Source organism: Chiloscyllium punctatum, chromosome 12 (assembly GCF_047496795.1).
Source record: "Chiloscyllium punctatum isolate Juve2018m chromosome 12, sChiPun1.3, whole genome shotgun sequence".
NCBI lineage: Eukaryota > Metazoa > Chordata > Chondrichthyes > Orectolobiformes > Hemiscylliidae > Chiloscyllium > Chiloscyllium punctatum.
In genome coordinates, this window is record NC_092750.1 from 29,206,939 (window position 1) to 29,231,085 (window position 24,147).

General features: G+C 40.5%; 1 protein-coding gene across 3 annotated transcripts in view; it reads left to right on the forward strand.

The window, feature by feature from the left end:
- hdac11 (histone deacetylase 11) overlaps positions 1-24,147 on the forward strand; it is a 122,815-nt gene that overhangs the window by 3,474 nt on the left and 95,194 nt on the right. For all 3 annotated transcript variants that reach the window (XM_072582225.1, XM_072582223.1, XM_072582224.1), the window contains exons 2-5: positions 3,814-3,853; positions 5,867-5,935; positions 6,354-6,502; positions 6,819-6,919. In XM_072582225.1, the coding sequence (XP_072438326.1) occupies positions 5,901-5,935; positions 6,354-6,502; positions 6,819-6,919 (285 nt within the window). In that variant the 5' untranslated portion in view covers positions 3,814-3,853; positions 5,867-5,900. The remainder of the gene's footprint in view (positions 1-3,813; positions 3,854-5,866; positions 5,936-6,353; positions 6,503-6,818; positions 6,920-24,147) is intronic.

Sequence of the window (24,147 nt, forward strand, 5' to 3'; positions counted from 1 at the left end):
TTGGTATTTTAAATTTCCACATTCACTTGGAGAAGCAAAGTTGCTCAAGTCATAATTACAAATACTTGTGACAGGGTTCTGTAAGAGTTCATTAGAATTGAATTTGATGGAGTGTAATGAAGTAATCCAAATTATTAAGGAGCAGAAGTATGCCATTTAGCCAGTCAGGCCTGTTTTCTACCATTTAATATGATGGTCATTGATCTGACTGTAGCATAAAATCCACATTCTGACATACCCCTTTCAAAATAAGGCAGGGCAGGTGACTGAGGGGTCAGTGGGGGAGCACTTTGGGGCCAGTGACCATAATTCTATTAGATTTAAAATAGTAATGGAAAAGGAAAGAGCAGGTCTAAAAGTTGAAGTTCTAAATTAGAGAAAGGGCAATTTTGAGGGTATTAGGCAAGAGCTTTCAAAAGCTGATTGGGGGCAGATGTTCGCCGGTAAAGGGCCGGCTGGAAAATGGGAAGCCTTCAGTAATGAGATACGGGAATCCAGAGAGAGTATATTCCTGTTAGGGTGAAAGGGAAGGCTGGTAGGTATAGGGAATGCTGGATTACTAAAGAAATTGAGGGTTTGGTTTAAAAAAAGAAGGAAGCATATGTAAGGTATAGATGGGATAGATCGAGTGAAGAGTATAAAGGCAGTAGGAGTATACTTAAGAAGGAAATCAGGAGGGCAAAAAGGGGACATAAGATAGCTTTGGCAAATAGAGTTAAGGAGAATCCAAAGGGTTTTTACAAATACATTAAGGACAAAAGGATATCTAGGGAGAGAATAGGGCCCCTCAAAGATCAGCAAGGCAGCCTTTGTGTGGAGCAGCAGAAAATGGGAGAGAGACTAAACGAGTATCTTGCATCAGTATTTACTTTGGAAAAAGATATGAAAGATATAGAAAGTAGTGAAATAGATGGTGACACCTTGCATAAATGTCCATATTACAGAGGAGTAAGTAAGGGTCTGTTTCCATGCTGTACATCTCTGACACTATGACTCTATGTCTTTGCTTTCCAGAAATCAATCTACCTCTGCCTTAAAAAAATTCTAAGACTGTGCTTCTACACCGAGACTTTTTTTTTTGTCTCATTTCTGTTTTAAATTGGCGAGCCACAATTTCTAAACAGTTATCCATAGGACTAGATTCTTCCATAGAGGAAACTTTCTCTCTACATCTACACTGTTAAGACTCCACAGGATCTTGTACACTGAAATCAAGTGACTTCTTACTCTGCCAAACTAAAATTTTTATGAAACTGCTTCCAATGCATTTTTATCCTTCCATAAATAAGCTGACCATACTATATACAGAAATACAAACTCACTCTCATCAGTTCCCCATATAACTGAAGTTGGACCTCCCTATTTTTGTAATCACCTGTCCTTGCCATAATTGATAACATTCTATTAGTGGTCTTAGCTACTTTTTGTATTTGCATATCAGCTTTTTGCAGTCGTGCACTAGGATGCTCAGATTCTTCAGCATTTCCGAGCTCTGCAAACTTCTACCATTTAGAAGAAATGCTTCTTTTTCGTTATTCCTTCTGAAAACAACAATTTCACATTTTCTCACATTATACCCCAATTTTCCTAACATTTCCCCAGTAGCTTTGTCCTTTTCACAATTAACCTTTCTACATATGCTTGTGTTATCAGCAAATTTGACAAATATACTTTCCATCACTTCTTCGAAATAATTGTAAATAGTTGATTTCCCAGCAAATAATCCCTGTGACACATCATTCATTACATCTTGCCAGCCAGAAAAAGACCCATTTATGAATACTATCTGCTTCCAGTTAAGTGGCAAATCTTTTATCTGTGCCAGCGTGCTAACTCATACACTGTGAGTGTTTATTATCGGTCAGTAAGCGTTGATGTGGCACCTTACCAAGTGCATTCGGACAATACAAATCCAGTACATTTTAAACTTTAGATGTGGGATGTGGGTATTGTTGGCTGACCAGCATTTATTGCCCATTCCTATTTGCCCTGGAGAAGCTGGTGGTAAGTTGCCTTTCTTCTTAAACCATTGCAGTCTATGTGCTGTAGGTAGGCACACAATGCAGTTAGGGAGAGAATTCCTAAGATTTTCAAAAGCAGTGAAGGAACAACAATATATTTCTAGGTTGGAATGGTGAGTGGCTTGGAGGGGAACTTGAAAATGGTGGTGTTCTCAAATTATCTGTTGCCTTTGTCCTTCAAGATGGAAGTGGTTATGGGTTTAGAAGGTGTGTCTAAGGATTGTTGTCAAATTTCTGGAATGCGTCTTGTAGATAATACATGCTGCTGCTACTAGGCATCAGTGGTGAAGTGATTCAATATTTGGATGTGGTGCCAAGCAAGTGGGCTGCTTTGTCCTGGATGGTGTCAAACTTCTTCAGTATTGTTGGAGCTGCATCCATCCAGGCAAGTGAGTGTTATTCCATCACACTCTCAACTTGTGCCTTGTAAATGGTGGATGGTTTGGCATTAGGAAGTGAATTATTCACTGCACCATACCTAGCTTCTGACCAGTTCTTGTAGTCACATCGAAAACCAAGTTGCAGATTTAACTAATTCAATTTGAAGGATATAGACTGACCATAATAATCTGGCTGAACTGTCAACTGAAAAGATCACAGAAAACATTTTCTGAAAAGATCTTCATTGAGTAATGTTGTTACATTATTGTAGTTGAGTGACCACGAATGAGCTGCCAGAGGAAGTGGTGGAAGCTGGTACGATTACAACATTTAAAAGGCATCTGGATGGGTATATGAATAGGAGTGGTTTAGAAGGATAATGGTCAAGTGCTGACAAATGGGACTAGATTAATTTCAGGTATCTGGTCGGCATGGATGAGTTGGACCAAAGGGTCTGTTTCAGTGCTGTACATCTCTATGACTCTAAATGAGTTGGAAATCTTCAAGTAAACACTGCAATTAAGTCATTAGCAATCAGAAGACAAATTTAAGGACTAAGAGTAATCAAAATTAAGATTATTTCTAATGTGTTGTTCAAGATATCAGTTTGGAACTTGGACTTTTTGAAAAAAATAATTATATCTTCCAATTTTTAAAAATGTATATTGACTTTGCATGCACCTTTTAATTTGCTTATTGGAAAATCAGTTAAGGTTGATTTGTTTTCGAAGAAGTTTTGTAGTTTCTCATTAGCAGTTTTCTACTGTTCATTTAACATTTGGCTCTTTACTTAATGTTATTTTTATTGATCCAATCAACAAAGTATTAAAGTGAAATATTGGAACCAACAAATTAAATGAATGATATCAGAGCTACAGAATTTAATGTGCAACAATAAGAACCTCAGAATTACTTGCATCTGGCCCTCATATCAAATAAATCCTATTTGTAACAGTGGAGGAGAGAAATTCAGCCAAATAACTGAACAACACTCATAATTTAATTAAATACTTAATGTAATAAGAATTGGATCAATAACTGATTGTATTAACTACCTATTAGAGACCCATCACTGTTGCCCAGTATGATATGTATTTTGCTCTGTATCTACTGTGAAACTTGCAAATTCTTTTATAGTACAGAGTAATGGGCACAATTATGGAATTCAAACTAGTAAATAAATCCAATGTTCCCACAATAATTTAATAGTGTAGATTATTGACACTAATATATCATACATTACAAAATGTATTGCATGTCTTTAACTTTCAAGAAGTAATGCAAAAGGAGATTGTTTCATATTTCTGATCTGTATAATATGCTGTCACTCACTTCAAGTAGCTCAACTGTGTAACACTTATATCATACTTCTCAATTGTTCTTAATCAAAAACAACTTTATTCTATTTCAGCCCTGAAGTGCATTTTCTTAAGAGTTGTGGTAGACCATGGGTAAGTTTAAAATAAATCAAAACATTGCTCATAGTTCATAGTGTGAGTGTGAAAAAGTACAGTCTTGTTAAGAATACAGACAACCTCCAACAGATGATTCATCTGTCAATCAAACAAAGAAGGGTTTTGTTTAGTAGTCTGTCATCTAAATGGAAACATTATTTATTTCAATTATATGCAATGATACTTTTATATCTTTAAGAGAACATATACTGATATCGTTTTGCATGGAGTAATTAATGTACTTGTCCAGTGCAATATAATGCATACTCTGACACGCTGTGTTTATCAGTGTCAAACCAAAAATAGACAGTTCTGTTAGGTTTGACTTTATAAAATCCCCTATAAGGGATAGAAAGCAATTGAGAATATGTTGAGCAGGGGTGAAGAAGGGAGAGAGGTTCATGCAGTTAGAAAGGGAAACTTAACAAATAATTAATATTGGAGGATGCAGGAAAGGGAAATGCTTTGGAGTTGCTCATAAGAGAGAAGCAGTCTGTGTCTTTCTAAGGTCTATTTCCCTCATTATCTAATGATGCAGTGAAAGAACAAGTGAATGGATATGACCATAAAGCATGAGTGATAGCAAAAATATGCATGATTTATACAAATACAGAAACTTCTGAAGTGCCTCACAACCAATGAACTAATTCTGATGTGTCATCGCCATGACACCTCAGAATTAGACAAGTATGTCAGCTAATTTTCTGTTTGTTTTTATTGTTAGGAGTCACTTGAGGGGACAGTGGTTGAGGGTTGTAACAGAAAAGTGAGGAGGGAGGATGTCTGTTTAGTTTTAATGATTGAGCTATCGCAATAACGTGGATGAGCAGGTTTCTTTCCTGGCTGTCATTTTTGAATGTTTATGTTTACTTGTAGGGATGTCTCAACAGCAGTGCAAATTTGATCAGATAATGTTATTTTGGTTTTTGTAATGGGTGAATTTATGAAAGGATATTAGGGGAACTGCTTTGTTCTTCTTTGAAGGAAGTGAAGGGATCTTTTACTGTGTTGTTTAAAATCATTCTCAAAGGGTAAGGGAAAACTAGGGAGGCAAAATAATTACTTAGAGTCATGGAGATGTACAGCACGGAAACAGACCCTTCGCTCCAACCCGTCCATGCCGACCAGATATCTCAGCCCAATCTAGTCCCACCTGCCGGCACCTGGCCCATATCGCTCCAAACCCTTCCTATTCATATACCCATCTAAATGCCTCTTAAATGTTGCAATTGTACCAGCCTCCACCACTTCCTCTGGCAGCTCATTCCATACACGTACCACCCTCTGTGTGAAAAAGTTGCCCCTTAGGTTTCTTTTATATCTTTCCCCTCTCACCCTAAACCTATGGACTCCCTGAGCCCAGGGAAAGGACTTTGTCTATTTATCCTATCCATGCTCCTCATAATTTTGTAAACCTCTATAAGATCACCCTCAGCCTCCGATACTCCAGGGAAAACAGGCCCAGCCTGTTCAGCCTCTCCCTATAGCTCAAATCCTCCAATCCTGGCAACATCCTTGTAAATCTTTTCTGAACCCTTTCAAGTTTCACGACATCTTTCCGATAGGAAGGAGACCAGAACTGCACGCAATATTCCAACAGTGGCCTAACCAATGTCCCGTACAGCCGCAACGTGACCTCCCAAGTCCTGTACTCAATACTCTGACCAATAAAGGAAAGCATACCAAACAACTTCTTCACTATCTTAACTACCTGTGACTCCATTTTCAAGGTGCTATGAACCTGCACTCCAACGTGTCTTAGTTCAGCAACACTCCCTAACACTCATTTACCATTAAGTGTATAAGTCCTGCTAAGATTTGCTTTCCCAAAATGCAGCACCTTGCATTATCTGAATTAAACTCCATCTGCCACTTCTCAGCCCATTGGCCCATCTGGTCAAGATCCTGCTGTGAACAATGTGAGAAAAGATCGACATCAAACTATTTTGTTTGATTGAGAAAAGATTGTAGAAATTGTGATGAAAGCTTAAATTGTTATGTCTTCTGCAGGACTAATAGCCTAAAAGAACATGTAAGAAAGAAGATGTCAGAACAAAAAAGCAGAAACAAAGGCAAACTGTAAGTTGCAGATATTTTTTCATTTTCTAGATCAATTTCTATTATTATATATTTCACTGGAATATGAATAAGGTTAAATGTAGTATTGATATTGCCTTTACAACATTATACAAAATAGTAACACTACAGCCTATACAACATAACTTTACTGTGAGCTCTATGTGAGATGCAGTTTCTTAGCTAGCTACCCAGGACAACAACATGAGTACAACCTTTTGAGCTCTCTGTTTCTCAACTTCATTTTGGAGGGAGAGGGATTTGACTGTTTGCGCTTTTTTTTTATTTTGCTGTTCAGTAAACTCTGAATGTTTGTGGTTAGCACATAAGAATGTGAGCACACTTGTTTAACCGGAATTGACATGATGATCTTTGTTGTTCTCCTTTTTAAAATTCTTTAAATACTTGATTGTATTTCAAGGCTACATAATACCAACCTATACATTGATCTTCTATCAACACAATGGCCTATAGTATATTCTTCTGACTATAATATCTCATTTCTGGGCCTGGAAAAGCTTCATCCTTTTGATTCGGGAAAGTGGGGGAAAATTGTCCACTTTTTAAAAGGTATGTCGTTTTTTTAAAAAATTCTTTATATTTTGATTATTTTAACTGATTTTATGGGTGAAAGAAATTTTAATTAACTAGTTTGCTCATGCATGGTGTTTTATTTGTGTAAACTGTTTTGCAGAAATATTGTTTCTGTGCCAGAGCATAGGAATTTCAATGTTCATAAGTCTAGGTGTTTACTGTTCTCAAATCCTAGAGGAGGGAGTGTAGAATTTAAGAGATCTAGAGACCAGTTCAATTTTAAGAAAATGTTTTGGTCAAAATAGTAGTTTTGAAAGGGAAATTATCACTATGACTTTTTTTTTACTTGTAGAAGAGAAATTAATAAGTGACGAGACCATCGTGAAAGCCCAAGAAGCACAGGAAGATGACTTATTGGTAGTGCACACAAGGCGCTATCTCAATAAACTGAAGGTGATTTTTTTCTCATTTGTTTTCTTTGGGTTTTCTTATCTATGGATGGATGCAACTCAGTCTCTTGAATGAATCTGTAGCAATCAAGTTTGTTGAATTATATGGTGATCATATACCAAAACCTTTAAAATATTGTTAGTTTACATCAATTGAGATGTTACATATTTATAGAGGTTCAGTTTTCTAAAAGGTGTACTTTTTGTGCTCTGTTTTTATTCTGCCTTAAAGTTTACAGAATACCAAAAGAGTCTAGACTCTGAAAAATAAAATCTACCATAGAAAACCTTTTACTTCTGGTCAGTATTGTCCTTAATCCAAAAATGAAATCAATTTTGCATTTTTATTTTATACTTTAAAAGAAGCTTTACAGAAGCATAACACTTCCAACAAGCAGAGGTTAATATTAATTGCTTGTTTTTTTTTCCTCTCTAAACCTTTTTAAAATAAGTATCATTCATCTCTGCACACCCCCTCCTGTGTTTGATGTCCAATTTTTATTCAATACGTACATTCCATTTGCTCTGTATAATAAATCAATGACACATTGACCTACCGTTAGAGGTGGAAATCAAAGTCATAAGGAAAAAATTTGTAATTAAATTAATCAGAGGTTTTCTTTGGATATAAAATTATGCTTTACAATTGTCTTGATTTATTTTAAATGTAAACAATATTAACATGTGTATTATCGACTCATTCTGGTGATACTGTGACTTTTTTTAACCACTGTGCTACTTTTAGGTATCTCTTTGAAACAAATTATTTGTGTTAATTGTGTGTGCTATCAATACATTTTCTGCTGTTTCAAAATAAAATAGGCAATTTCACTTTAAATCTGGTACAAATCATGTTTGGCATATGTCTCATCAGTATACTAGAGCTTAACCATAAAGCTACATCATGTGTAAATACCTAGATAGGAGCATAATGAGAGACATCTCCAGCTCATAAGATCTGTTGCTGCTTTCTGGTAACCTGCTATTTTCAGCCTGCTGTTAATTCTTCTGTCATTGGTTCCCTCACCTTCTTCCAATTCACTTTTCAGTGAATTTTTCCACATGAAATAAAAGCTATAAGAAATAATTGAGGGGAAACGTAAATGCCCAAGTAAGATAATTGCAGAATTGTTACAGTGCAGAGGAGACCATTCAGTCCATTGTGTCTGCATTGACTGTCTGGGCATGTTGCCTTTGTGCCACTTTCCGGCTTTGTCCTCATATCCCTGCATTTTGTTTATTTTTAAACAATTATTTAATGCCCACAAGCATGCCTCAATTGAACTGCTTCTATGAAACTTCCAGGCAACACATTCCAGAACCCAACCATTCATTGTGTATAAAAGCTTCTATTTACTCTTTGTTTTTTGATTATTTTGCAAAATACTTTAAAAATTTCCCTCTGGTTCTTGGTTTGTTTGAATGGGAACAGAAATAAGTTTACAAAACAAGCCAAATAAATGAAAGTCCATTTGTAGGCCTCAAAAAACTGTGTTTGAAAAGAAATCACAATTGCCATGGATACAAAAATGCAAGTTAATTATTGGCTTCAGATAAACAAACCAAAAAAAAATGTTAAAATCACGGTTCACATCACAGTAATACATTTCTCTAATTAGCAGACAGAATATAGCCAGTGTAATGGATACTTCTCTGCCTTAATTTTTGTTGCAAGCTAGATATAAGACAGGTTCATCTTATATCAAAACTGGTGAACAGAGTGTAGATTTTAGTCAATTGACAATGACAATGGAGATTTGACTTGAATCTGGCTGCAATTACTTTGCTTATGAGTTACTAATATAATACTTTCTATTCATTCAGGGAATGTGGGCATTGCTGACTGGCCAGTGTTTATTGCTTGACCCAAGTTGCTCTTGAAAAGATGGTGGTGAGCTTCCTTCTGGAACCACTGCATTCCATTTGTAGGTAAACCCACAATGATGATAGAGAGGGAGTTTCAAGATGTTGACACAGCAATAGCAAAGGACAGCAATATATTTCCATGTCAGGATGGTGAATGACATGGAGGTGAATTTACAAGAGGCAATGTTCTCTTGTAACTTGCTATCAGTATCCTAGCTGGCAGTAGTCATGGGTTTGGAAAGTACTGTTAAAGGAGCCTTGATGAATTTCATTTAAAAAATTGTGAATTTCTGCAGTGTATCTTATAGATAGTGCACATTGCTGCTACTGAGCAATGATGGTTGCTGGATGTGGTGCTAATCAGTTGGGCTGCTTTGTCCTGGATGGTGTCAAGCTTTGAGTGTTGTTGGAGCAGCACCTATCCAGGCAAGTGTTTGGTGTTCACTCATGTTTCTTTTCAGATTGTCATTAGGTTTTGGGAGATGAGTTACTGTTTGCATGATTCCTAACCTTTAACCGGTTTTTGTAGCTGCAGTAGTTAGATGGCTGATCCAGTTTAGTTTCTGGTCAATGGTAACCTCCAGGTTGTTGATATGGGGAAGTCAGTGGTGATAATGCCACTAAATGTCTTGGGGCAATGGTCAAATTCTCATTGCCTGATATTTATGTGCTGTAAATATTACTTGCCACTTGTCAATGCAAACTTGGATATTTTGCAGCTTTTACTTAGTCATAGAGTCATAGAGAAGTACAGCATGGAAACAGACCCTTTGGTCCAACCTGTCCATGCCGACCAGATATCCCAATCCAATCTAGTCCCACCTGCCAGCACCCGGCCCATATCCCTCCAAACCCTTCCTATTCATATACACATCCAAATGCCTCTTAAATGTTGCAATTGTACCAGCCTCCACCACATCCTCTGGCACTCATTCCATAAACGTACCACTCTCTGCGTGAAAAAGCTGTCCCTTAGGTCTCTTTTATATCTTTCCCCTCTCACCCTAAACCTATGCCCTCTAGTTCTGGATTCCCCAACCCCAGGGAAAAGACTTTGTCTATTTATCCTATCCATGCCCCTCATAATTTTATAAATCTCTATAAGGTCACCCCTCAGCCTCCGATGCTCCAGGGAAGACAGCTTCAGCCTGTTCAGCCTCTCCCTGTAGCTCAGATCCTCCAACCCTGGCAACATCCTTGTAAATATTTTCTGAACCCTTTCAAGTTTCACAACATCTTTCCGATAGAAAGGAGACCAGAATTGCACGCAATAGGGCTGCTTCATCAGTATCTGAGCTGTAAATGGTGCTCAACATTGCACAAACATCAGCAAACCTCCCCACTTCTGATGGGGGGAAGGTCATTTGAAGTAACTGAAGAACTCAGGGCTTTTGTGGCACAGTGGCAGTGTCCTGCCTCTGAGCCAGACAGCCACGTTTACATCCCATCTGCTCCAGAGGTATGTTAATAATGTCTCTGAACAGGTTGGTTAGAAAATATCTCACCTGAGGAACTCCTGCAAAAATGACTTGCCTTTGCTTATGCTAGGCCTGACTCTGGACAGTGGAGAGTCTGTCCCCTGATTATCATTGACTCTATTTTTGCTTTGGTCCCTGATGCCAGGTAGTCAGTCTCCTCTCACCTCTGGAATTCACCTCATCTGTTCATATTTGAATTAAAGTTGCAATGAGGTCAGCCCTGGCAGAGCCCAAACTGAGTGTCACTGAGCAGATTATCACTAAGTAGGTGCTGCTTGACAGCATTGTTGATACTGCCTTCCATCACTTTACTGATGATTTGAGTAGACTGGGGCAGTAGTTTGTTGGGTTGGATTTGTCCTTTTTTTTTCTGTGCACAATAGCTCTGGTCAATTTTCCACATTGTTGGGTGTTGCCAGTTTTGAAGCTGTTTTTTATAACAGTTTGGCTGAAGGTATGGCAGTTCAGGAACACATACCTGCTGTACTAGGCTGGAATATTGTCAAGGTCTGTAGCCTTTATAGTATCCAGCATGTCCAGCCATTTTTTGATTATATAGAATGAATTAAATTGGTTGAAGACTGCCATCTGTGATATGAGGGACCTCAGAAAGAGGCTGAGGTGGATCACATATTTGGCAATATTGACTAGTTAATAAAATCAGTTATTGATTTAATAGAAAGGAGAGGTTTTATATGCACGTGGTTATATGCAATGATTTTACATGTATGTTTCTTAGGCTAGCACCGACTGGCAGTAAAATTAATAAATGCAAAATTCTGTAAACGCTGGAGATATGAAATACAAACTGGAGAAACACTTGAAGAAGAGTCAAAGTAAGACTCAAAATGTTAACTCTGTTTCTCTCTCCACGGATTTTGTCAGACCTGCTGAATTTCTCCAACATCTTCTCATTTCATTATAATGTATTAAAAACTGACTATAATTACACTATTTCAGTAAGACACGAGCATTATTCTAATTTCTCTGTTTTTAAGAAAAAAATCACTGCACTCCATTCCCCCCCTCAGAGGGCTTTTGATGTGATTATTCTTGGTAAGGTGTCCATTTTGTAAACGCGAGAACAAACCATGAAATTACACAGGGGATTCTACCATTGTGCCTGTTTCTGTCTATTCATTCTTTCTTGGACAAATTTTGTGAGCTCAGTCCGTGGGTGGCTTAAGACTGGTCCTCTTATGTAGTATTAACATTTGAAGAATCGCTTGAAATAGTTTCTCTTCCAATTGCAATACTATTAGTTGTAGCAATCCTTCCAAGAATATACCTTAGAAAAGTCCTATTTCACATTTATGTGCTGTCCCTTGACATCATTATCTGAAGCTGTACTTGTGATAAAAGGATACTAATAATAGGTGACTTTAATTGATATATAAACTGGAAATGTTTCAGCGTTTTGAACATTTAAAAAGGAGGGTGGAAAAAGAGGAGGGGGTGTAACATTGCTAATGAGAATGCATCACATCTACACAAACAAAGCTGTCTACTCAGTCAGTATGGGTGAAAGTTAGGAACAGCAAGGGCCTTGGGGGTTTTCTACAGACCCCTAAGAGCAGTAGGGAGATTGAACAACTCATAGGCCGGCAGATTTTGGAAAAATGCAGAGGTAGCAGGGTTGTTGTTATGGGTGACTTCAACCTTTCCAATATTGACTGGAACCTCCTTCATGCAGATGGTTTGGATGGAGCCGTTCTGTCAGGTGTGTTCAGGAGAGTTTCCTTAATCAGTATGTAGACAGGCCGACGAAGGGAGAGGCCATTTTGGATTTGGTGCTCGGCAATGAGCCAGGACAGGTGTTCGATCTCGCAGTGGGGAGAACACTTTGGTGACAGTGACTACAACTGCCTCACATTTACCATAGCCTTGGAGAGGGAAAGGAGCAGTTACCGAGGGAAGGTATTTAATTCGGGAAAAGGAAATTATGACACTATCGGACAGGGGTTGGGAAGTACAGATTGAAGGCAATTATTCTACAGAAAGGGCACAACAGACATGCGAAGACTGTTTAAGGAGCAGTTGTTGCAAGTGATGCACAAATTTGTTCCTCTGAGACAGGCAAGAAGGGGTAAGATTAAGGAGCCTTGGATAACGAGAATAGGGGAGCTTCTTGTCAAAAGGAAGAAGGCAGTTTATGTAAGATGGAGGAAGCAAGGATTGAGCACAGCTTTAGAGGATTAAAAGCGTACTAGAAAGGAGCTCAGTAAGGACTGAGGAGTGCCAGGAGGAGGCACGAGAAAGGCTTGGCTGGAAGAATTAGGGAGAATCCAAAGGCATTTTACTCATACGTGAGGAATAAGAAAATGATCAGCGAGAAGGTAGGACAGGTCAGGGATAGCGTAGGGAACTTCTGTGTGGAGTCTGAGCAGATAGGGGAAGTCCTAAATGAGTTTTTTTTTGCTTCGGTTTTCACTAAGGAAAGGGACCTTGTGGTGAATGAGAACTTTGAGGAGCTGGGAAACTGGCTTGATCAGTTCAAGATTGATGAAGTTGATGTGCTGGAAATTTTGGCAAACATTAATATTGAAAAGTCCTCAGGGCCAGGCCAGATTTATCCTCGGTTGCTCCGGGAAGTGAGAAAGGAGGTTGCTAAGCTGCTGGCGAAGATCTTTGCTTCCTCACTCTCCATGGGAGTCGTCCCGGAGGATTGGAAGGAGGCAAATATTGTCCCTCTTTTCAAGAAGGGGAATAGGGAAATTCTTGGCAATTACAGACCAGTCAGTCTTATGTCTGTGGTCAGCAAGATTTTGGAAAGAATTCTGAGGGATAGGATTTATGACTATTTGGAAAAACATAGCGTGATTAAAGGCAGTCAGCATGGCCTTGTGAGGGGCAGTTCATGCCTCATAAATCTTATTGAGTTCTTTGAGGAGGTGACAAGACAGGTCGATGAAAGTTGAGCAGTGTACATGGACTTCAGCAAGGCATTTGATAGGGTTCTGCATGGTAGGCTCATTCATAAAGTCAGGAAGTATGGGATACAGAGAGATTTGGCTATCTGGATTCATTGGTTGGCTGACAGAAGGCAGAGAGTGGTTGTCGATAGAAAGTATTCTGCCTGGAAGTCAGTGGTGAGTGGTGTCCTTCAGGGCTCTGTTCTTAGGCCTCTGCTCTTTGTACATTTTATATATGACTTGGATGAGGAGGTTGAGGGGTGGGTTAGTAAATTTGCAGATCAACAAAGGTTGGAGGTGCCGTTGATAGTATCAAGGGCTATTGCAGGCTGCAGCGCGACATAGACATGATGCAGAGCTGGGCTGAGAAATGGCAGCTGGAGTTCAACCTGGATAAATGCGAAGTGATGCATTTTGGAAGGTCAAACTTGAATGCTGAATATAGGATTAAAAACAGGATTCTTGGCAGTGTGGGGGAACAGAGGGATCTTGGTGTTCTAGTGTGTAGATCCCTCAATGTTGCCACCCAAGTGGATTAGGTTGTTAAGAACACATATGGTGTTTTGGCTTGCATTAACAGGGGGATCGAGTTTAAGAGTGTGAGGTTTTGCTGCAGCTCTACAAAACCCTGGTGAGACCACACTTGGAATATTGTGTCCAGTTTTGGTTGCTCTATTATAGGAAAGATACAGAGAGCTTTGGAGAGAGTGTAAAGAAGGTTTACTAGGATGCTGCCTGGACTGGAGGGCTTGTCTTATGAAGAAAGGTTGACTAAGCTCAGACTTTTCTCTCTGGAGAGAAGGAGGAAGAGAGGTAACCTGATCGTGGTGTACAAGGTCCTTTCCCCAGCCAGAGTCCTTTCCCCAGGGCAGAAGTGACAGGCACGAGGATTCATAGCTTTAAGATATTAGGAGGAAGATATAGAGAAGACTTAAGAGGTCGGTTCTTTACGCAGAGAGTTGTGAATGCATAGAATGCGTTGCCAGCAGTGGTGGTGGATGCAGAGTCATTGGGAACATTTAAGTGACTGCTGGACATGCACATGGACAACAGTGAATTGAGGGATACATAGGTTAGGTTATTTTATTTTAGATTAGGAATAATCCTTGGCACAACATCGTAGGCTGAAGGTAAAAACAATGACTGCAGATGCTGAAAACCAAATACTGGATTAGTGGTGCTGGAAGAGCACAGCAGTTCAGGCAGCATCCAACGAGCAGCAAAATCGACGTTTCAGGCAAAAGCCCTTCATCAGGAATAAAGGCAGTGAGCCTGAAGCATGGAGAGAGAAGCTAGAGGAGGGTGGGGGTGGGGAGAGAGTAGCATAGAGTATAATGGGTGAGTGGGGAAGGAGATGAAGGTGATAGGTCAAGGAGGAGAGGGTGGAGTGGATAGGTGGAAAAGAAGATAGGCAGGTCGGACAAGTCAAGGAGACAGTAACTGAGCTGAAAGTTTGAAACTAGGATGAGGTGGGGGAAGGGGAAATGAGGAAGCTGTTGAAGTCCACATTGATGCCCTGGGGTTGAAGTGTTCCGAGGCGGAAGATGAGGCGTTCTTCCTCCAGGCGTCTGGTGGTGAAGGAGCGGCGGTGAAGGAGGTCCAGGACCTCCATGTCCTCGGCAGAGTGGGAGGGGGAGTTGAAATGTTGGGCCACGGGGCGGTTTGGTTGATTGGTGCGGGTGTCTCGGAGATGTTCCCTAAAGCGCTCTGCTAGGAGGCGCCCAGTCTCCCCAATGTAGAGGAGACCACATCGGGAGCAACGGATACAATAAATGATATTGGTGGATATGCAGGTGAAACTTTGATGGATGTGGAAGGCTCCTTTAGGGCCTTGGATAGTGGTGAGGGAGGAGGTGTGGGCACACGTTTTACAGTTCCTGCGGTGGCAGGGGAAAGTGCCAGAATGGGAGGGTGGGTCGTAGGGGGGTGTGGACCTGACCAGATAGTCACGGAGGGAACAGTCTTTGCGGAAGGCGGAAAGGGGTGGGGAGGGAAATATATCCCTGGTGGTGGGGTCTTTTTGGAGGTGGCGGAAATGTCGGCGGATGATTTGGTTGATGCGAAGGTTTGTAGGGTGGAAGGTGAGCACCAGGGGCATTCTGTCCTTGTTACGGTTGGAGGGGTGGGGTCTGAGGGCGGAGGTGCGGGCTGTGGACGAGATGCGTTGGAGAGCATCTTTAACCACGTGGGAAGGGAAATTGCGGTCTCTAAAGAAGGAGGCCATCTGGTGTGTCGTAGGCTGAAGGGCCAGTCCTGTGCTGTACTTTTCCATGTTCTATGTTCTAAAAATCAGATTTCCAATAGTAGCCTGGATGAAGAGTTCCAAGAGTGCTTTTTAGAGAGTTTCTTAGAATAACACATTCTGGAACTGACAGAAAGCAGTGATGGTGTAGTGTAGGTAGATTTAACAACCTCAGGGTAAAGATATCAGTAGGTCACAGCAGCCACAATATCAATGAATTTTCCATCCACAATTAAAGTGGTATTTCAGAATACTTGAATGTAATCCTACTTTTCAAACAAAAGACTAAAGAGAAGACCTTTAGTTCACTAAAGAAGCTCAGGAAAGCATAAAATCTCAAGAAAAGGCATGTACCTATGCAAAACTAAGTGACAGATTAGCTGGGAAACCAATTCATATCTTTTTGAGATATATACACATTATTATCCCTGAACAATGTGCTTTTCAACAGGAGCTTCTGAAATCCAATCTACTGTGGGCAATGAGACTTTATAGAGCTACTCAGTGACACACAAGACAGTTACAGCACCTGTATCATTATTTGAGAGTAAAATTAGGAAAACTGAGCACAGACAGGAATTAAACTTAATTTATCTCTGTGGCACATTAGACAATATCATTTCCGGTGTACGCCAGAAAATTCACAACTGTGCTAAGGTTTTGTTCTTGTGTGATTAAAAAGACTGAAACAGTATTTCATTGCAATTATTTTTTTCTCAGCAAATGATCTGCAAACGAAAGGAAGCATTACAGTACAATGTTTTCATATCAATTATAATATTAAATGCACTTTTTATTCTAAGTGACATGTCTTGAAACCAAAAGTTAATGCTTTTGGTTCCCATTATGAAAACAGACTGATCCAACTGCAAATTGAACACCAGGATTGTGTATTCTCATTTGTTTCTGCTCAGTTATTTGCTTAACGCCAAATATTAAATTTGCCATGACCTGTGATATTGGATAGTGACTTGGATTGTAATTTTTGCAAGTTTTTGCTTTTAAAAAATGCCATGATACATTTAAGGATGCCTGGTGCAGTTTGATTTAGACCATAAGACCATAAGTCATAGGAGTGGAAGTAAGGCCATTCAGCCCATTGAGTCCACTCCGCCATTTAATCATGGCTGATGGACATTTCAACTCCACTTACCCATACTCTGCCCGTAGTCCTTAATTCCTTGCGAGATCAACAATTTATCAATCTCAGCCTTGAAGACATTTATCATCCTGGCCTCCACTGCGCACCGTGGCAATGAATTCCACAGGCCCACACTCTCTGGCTGAAGAAATGTCTCCTCATTTCCATTCTAAATTAATCCACCCTCCACCACCCCCCCACCCCCAATTCTAAGGCTATGCCTATGTCCTAGTATCCCCACCTAACGGAAACAACCTCCTAGTGTCCACTCTTTTAAGCCATGCATTATCTTCTAAGTTCCTACTAGATCTCCCATCAACCTTCTAAACTCTAATGAATACATTGTATTCATTGAGGATCCTCAGCCGTTCATCGTTTGTTAAGCCCACCATTCCAAGGATCATCCATGTGAATCTCCTTTGGACACGCTCCAACGCTAGTATGTCCTTCCTGAAATGTGGGGCCCAAAATTGGACAACTAAAGCTTTTATATTCCAACCCACTTGAGACAAATTACAACATTATGTTTGCTTTCTTAATCACTGACTCCACCTGCAAGTTAACCTTTAGACAATCCTGGACTAGCACTCCCAGATCCCTTTGTACTTTGGCTTTATGAATCTTCTCACCGTTTAGAAAATAGTCCATGCCTGTATTCTTTTTTCCAAAGTGCAAGACCTCGCATTTGCTCACATTGAATATCATCAGCCACTTCCTAGACCACTCTCTTAAACGGTCTAAATCTTTCTGCAAGGAGAAAGTGAGGACTGCAGATGCTGGAGATCAGAGCTCAAAATGTGTTGCTGGAAAAGCGCAGCAGGTCAGGCAGCACCCAAGGAACAGGAGAATCGACGTTTCGGGCATCAGCCCTTCTTCAGGAATCTTTCTGCAGCCTTCCCATCTCCTCAGTACTACTTGCCTATCCACATAACTTCGTATCATCGGCAGACTTTGCTAGAATGCCACCAGTCCCTTCATCCAGATCATTAATGTATAAAGTGAACAGCTGCAGCCCCAACACTGAACCCTGCGGGACACTACTTGTCACTGGCTGCCATTCCAAAAAAGAGCCTTTTATCCTAACTCTCCACATTCTGTCAGACAGCCAATCCTCAATCCATGCCAGTAGCTCACCTTGAACACCATGGGCCCTCACCTTACTCAGCAGCCTTCCATAAAGCACCTTATCAAAGGCCTTTTGGAAGTCTAGATAGATAACATCCACTGGGTTTCCCTGGTCTAATCTACTTGTACCTCTTCAAAGAATTCTAACAGGTTTGGCAGGCATGAGCTCCCCTTACTAAATCCATGCTGACTTGTTCTCATCCAACCCACTGCACTTCCAAGAATTTAGAAATCTCGTCCTTAACGATGGATTCTAGAATTTTACAAACAATTGAGGTTAGGCTAATCGGCCTATAATTTTCCATCTTTTGCCCTGACCCTTTCTTGAACAAGGGGGTTACAACAGCGATTTTCCAATCATGGGACTTTCCCCTACTCCAATGATTTTTGAAAGATCACAACCAACGCCACCGCTATTTCCTCAGCCACTTCCCTCAGAACTCTCGAATGTAGCCCATCGGGGCCAGGGGATTTATCAATTTTTTTAGACCTTTCAGCTTTTCTAGCACTTACTCATTTGTATTGGCTACCATACTCAACTCTGTCCCCTGACTCTCCTTAATTATTGGGATATCACTCATGTCTTCCACTGTGAAGACTGATGCAAAGTACTTATTAAGTTCTTTGGCTATTGTCTTATCTCCCAGCACTAGCCTTCCTGCATCAGTTTGGAGCAGCCCAATGTCTGCTTTGGCCTGTCGTTTGTTTCTTATGTATCGAAAGAAACTTTTACTATCATTTCTAATATTACTGGCTTTAATGTTACTGGATTTAAAATTGCAGTGAGTGGGTTTGTCAAAAAGGAAAACAATTTAATACATGTCAAGTTGACCACTTGTGAGTAAATTTTTTTTCCCCAAAAATGAAATTGTTTGTACCTCCTGAATGGATGAAATGTCTTGAGAGTCTTGTTCATATGATTGTATTTTGCCTGACATTCTTGCAATCTTCGTTGTATTTTTATAGGCTGTCTCATATAATTTGTGGTGCTTGAACAGCATTTAAAATAACAGATGTTGATTTATTTTAACATGATTAGTTTAATTGAAAACTGGCTTGGCAAGAGAAAAGGAAATGATGATTGATAAATTGAGGAGTATTTGTCTGACCATTGGAATTATGCATAAATTGCATAAGAGGACGGAAAGCATTTCTATTAATATTGTTAAATTTGCTGAGACATTCAAGATGGCATTGGTTGGTTATTTGGATAGTGTTATGGGGAAAATCACCAGTCTTGGACTCTTGAGTCAGAGCTTATGGTAAAAAGAAATATTGGAGCTCTGGGGAGAGAAAGACACCAACAGCACAGTGGTCAGCTGTGCGTCTTCTCTCGATCCGGAGCACATGTCAAGATACCTTTATATATCTTGTGATGCAATAGGTCAATCATGAGGTTATTGTCTTTGTAACATGATTTGTTTATGGCAACCATTACAGAATAATTGATAGTTTCAATAGTCATTGTCAGTTCCCAGCGCAGCCTTTGTTAATTTCAGCACGGTCGTTGTCAGTTTCAATGCAGACATTGTCAGTTTCAATGTCTGCGCGGAAGTCCATTGCTGTAGTAATGGACGCTAATCACTCTTCCTGAGAAAGATAATCCTGGACCAGCACTCCCAGATCCCTTTGTACTGTAGCCTTGGCTATTAGCACTTTGTTTTGAGTTCGTATCAAGCTGTTAGCATTTCTATCAAAGGTGTTGGCTGGACCTAAACACTTTGGCGGGCAGTATATGTTACTCATGTGTGTTCTCTCCCCTCCCTGCCTTAAACTAATCAACTAGGTTGTGAGTGCATTGTGCTGGTGGGCCCAGGCAGTGTCTGTGTTTACACTGCTATCTCTCTCCATATTGTGGTCCGGCGGCCATCTTATGTGTGTCTAGTGTACCTTGTGCATCTGTGTGCCTCGTGTCACCCTGCCCCGTGCCATCTCCCACTTCACTCCCCACTTTGTGGTCAAGGAGGCGACTTCGGAGATCTCCTGCAGTCCACCCAATTTACATGGAGAGGTACGTCATCTCTAGGAGCTCCTCCTCCTGAAGGATATCACAGAGTGCCAATTTCATTGGTGGCTCTTCTGTGTTGACACTCGTTGCTGGTACAGTTCTCGTCAGTAGTGCCTTAAAGCAGAACTTTAAATAACCGAGGCCCACGCAGAGTACCAGCATGAGTGCAATGAGGAGAACTATGCCTTGTGCCAAATAGGGTCCCCAAGATTTGCCTATCGACCAATTTAACCAGCTGTCTGTGATTGTGGCTCCCTGTCAAAAATTATCGAGCTGGTCTCGGATATTCTGTAATGTTATAGGAGGCATCACGGTGGCACAGTGGTTAGCACTGCTGCCTCACAGCGCCAGAGACCTGGCTTCAATTCCCGACTCAGGCGACTCTCTGTGTGGAGTTTGCACGTACTCCCCGTGTCTGCGTGGGTTTCCTCCGGGTGCTCCGGTTTCCTCCCATAGTCCAAAAATGTGCAGGTTAGGTGAATTGGTCATGCTAAATTGCCCTTAGTGTTAGGTGCAGGGGTAAATGTAGGGAAATGGGTCTGGGTGGGTTACGTTTCGGCGGGTCGGTGTGGACTTGTTGGGCCGAAGGGCCTGTTTCCAGACTGTAAGTAATCTAATCTAATCTAATCAGTAACATGGGTGATACAATTGTCACCAATAATTGTAGAAACTCTCCCGTGCTGCGCTAATTGATAATCCACTGTGTAACGTGCCTGTCGTGTGTAGAGTCTGAGTTCAGCCAGCTCTGTATTAATTGCTTCCAGAGCTTTTGAGATACTATTTTCTAAGATAGTCAGGTCACGTACAAGGTAATTTCAGTTTTTAGCACTGACAACCCCTGCAGCACCCCAAACGATGGAGATCCCAAGAATCCATATCCCAATGATAGCCCCAAAGTGATGGGGACTTGCCAGTCAGCACAGAACTCCTGACTGATGGAGCAGGTCACTATCCTTCTCCGAACACCTCCCCCCCCTCTGGGGCACAATACAGTAAGGAGTGCAATTGTACCGACTGCGAGCAGGTTTAGGAGATGAGGGGTGTCTGTCGCATAAGTCCCCTTAAGTAGAAAAACAAATCCCTTTGCCACTCGGTAACATACATTATCCTGTCCTTCCATCTGTCTGTCCACCCACGTTGCCCTGATCCCCCGGGTGCCCCCCAGCTGGTGAGTATCGATCGGGTACGTCCATGTGACAGAGCTGACATGGGTGCCATTGCACTGACCACATATGAATTGTCTGCCCGCAGTCACATTCAAGCATGCCTGCTCACTGCAGGTGCAAGTAAACTGTCCCCTGGTGACTGTACAATGCTGTTATGTGTACTACGTCTGGGCGCATGAGTCGTTTTAGGGAACCAGGGCATAAACGCATCCCCATCCCTGCCCTGTGAAACAGAGTGGGTAATTAACATGTTTTTTTTGAAACAAAGTCATTTTTAATACTTTTTTTAAAGAAAGGTACAGGCCATAATTATACAGTACATCCAGACAATTACCAATCAATTAATGAAATAACTTTATTGACAGCAACTCAGGCCAATGATATTTCTTGGGAACCAACTTTGTTTTCCAATACTCAAGTCACTCATCTCACGAACTGAGTTTTTGCACCTGCACTTGAAGGTCAGTTAGGATATCCGGTAATGTCTTTTTTTTTATAGATATTCTTATTAGAAATTTAACATTTTTACAAGTTTACAAAAATAAACAAAACTCTCAAGTACAAACATTGATATACAATTAAATCTTAAATATATAATAACAAAAATTTAACAAAAGAAAAATACTGAGAAAAATAAACAAAACTCAACTAACTACTAATCTAACCTACAACTAACCAGAGTGTATATTTAAGTCTCTTACATTATTCAAATAAGAGAAAGAAAAAAAACAGCGGATAACATAGAAATTGGGTAGTGAGATACATGCTCGGAATGTGTTAACATCAAATGTAACAAAACCCATATTCCTGCGGGATTCCTCTCCCAAAGGGCCCCGGACCAGCCAGGTTCGTAATTTCAATTAAATAAAAGCCCTTGTTAGGATAGCCGAAATATCTGTATTCATATAATTCAAGAAGGGCTGCCATATTTTATAAAATAATTCGGTCTTTCGGTGCACCATATTTGTAAGGAAGTCAAGGGGAATACATTCCATAATTAATCTGTGCCAATTTGAAAGTCCAGGGGGGCCCTCAGCCACCCAGTTTACCAAAATATTTTTCCTTGCACAGAAAGAGAGAATAGGAAATAGTCTCTTCCCATGCATATCCAGGGAGGGTAAGTTCAAAAAGCCCAAAAGAAAAGATACAAGGTCCACTTTAATTTCCATTCCTAAAATTTCTGTCAGGGTACTTGCTACTTTAGTCCAGTATCTACGAATCTTATGACAGGTCCATAGACAATGTACAAGAGTGCCCATCTCTATTTTACATTTGGGACACATTGGAGATGCCCCTGCCTTAAATTTTGCCAATCGATCCGGTGCTATATGGGCCCTATGAAGTATCTTCAGCTGGATAGCCTGAGTTCTGTTACAGATGGTGATTCTTCTGGCGTTTTCCCAAATGTCATTCCACGTTTCTATGGAGATTTCTAGTCCCAATTCCTGATCCCATGTTTTAAGCAGATTGTCCATATCTCCTGATACTTCATCATGTAGTAAATGATAAATAGTACTGATGGAGGATACCCCCATTGGTCATATTACTCTACATTCTCTATCTGATTTATAAAGACTATCTAATAACATAGTCTTCTTCTGTATATAGTCTCGCATTTGGAAGTATTGATTGAGGTCTTTATTAGGTAATCCGAATTTCTGATGCAGCTGTTCAAAAGACATCAAGACCCCATCTTTAAATAGGTCCCCTAGACATGAGATACCCCTGGATCTCCAGAGTTTAAAAGTGGCGCCTGTAAACCCCGGTTGGAATCCCCATGCTCCCACTATTGGCGCATAGGGGGATGTTTTATGTGAGTTGCCCTCATTTTGCCGCATTATATTCCAAGCTTTAATTGTATTTAGTATTACAGAGTTTTTACAGTAATCCGTAATGATTTTCCTCTTGTCTGAAAATAAAAGGTTAATAAGTGGGCTTTTTACTTGAGAAGTCTTGATGTCCAGCCAGATTGATTGTGGATCAAACAAGACCCAATCAGCTATGTAACTTAATAAGGAACTTAACTGATATTTCCTAAAGTCTGAGAAGTCCAATCCTCCCCTTGCCTGTGGAAGCTGTAGCTTCTTCACCTTAATGAGGGTCCGTCTATGATTCCAGATAAAGGAACCCAACCAGCCATATAACTTATGTAGTGCCAGCCTCGGCAGCATCACCGGAAGCATTCTCATAGGGTATAGGAGACGGGGCAGGGCATTCATTTTAATTAGTGCTATTCTACCCAGCCAGGAAATTGGAAGGTCTCCCCATCGCTGGAGGCCCTGCCTCATCCTTTCCAGTAAATGCACAAAGTTAGCCTTGTATAACTGACCAAATACTGGGGTAATAAAAATGCCTAAATATAAGAAACCCTCCAGGGACCAACGAAAGGGAAAATGGGATCCAGCCAGTAAGTGGGTATCATAGCAAGGCCACCCATTGGCATAGCCTCCGATTTTGAGAAATTAATTTTATAGCCTGAGAGTGTGCTAAATGTATTAATAACTTGGATTAAGTGAGGTAAGGACATCAGAGGATTACTGAGGAATAGAAGAACTTCATCTGCATACAGGGTAATTTTATGTTTACCTGTACTAATCCTCGGGGCCATTACATTAGGATCAGCTTGTATAGCTTCTGCTAGTGGCTCAATTATTAACGTAAATAACAATGGCGAGAGAGGACATCCCTGACGGCAGCCCCTACCCACAGTGAAGCTATCCGAACCTAATGCATTGGTAATCACAACTGCTTTGGGATCACTATACAATGTTGAGACCCATTTGGTAAACACCTTTCCAACGCCAAACCTTTCCAATGTGTAAAACAAATATGACCATTCAACCCTATCAAATGCCTTTTCCACTTCTAATGAAACTACTACTCCTGGTATCTTTCCCTGATGGCAGGCTTGAATCATATTCAAAACCCTTCTAATATTATTGGATGATCTACGGCCCTTAATAAACCCCGTCTGATCCTCCTTTATGATATATGGCAGTACCCTTTCTAGTCTCAATGCTAACGTTTTAGAAAGGATTTTAAAATCTGCATTTAGCAAGGATATTGGTCTATATGACGTACAATCTTCTGGATCCTTTCCTTTTTTAAGGATAAGAGAGATATTTGCCTCTTTCAGCGAAGGCGGGAGACAGCCCTGACTATATGCATAGTTATACATGTCCATAAGTGGACCAGCCAATATTTCTGTAAATTCTTTATAGAATTTAGCTTGAAAACCATCTGGGCCAGGTGCCTTACCGCTCTGAAGTTGCCTGATTGCATCAAGTATTTCTT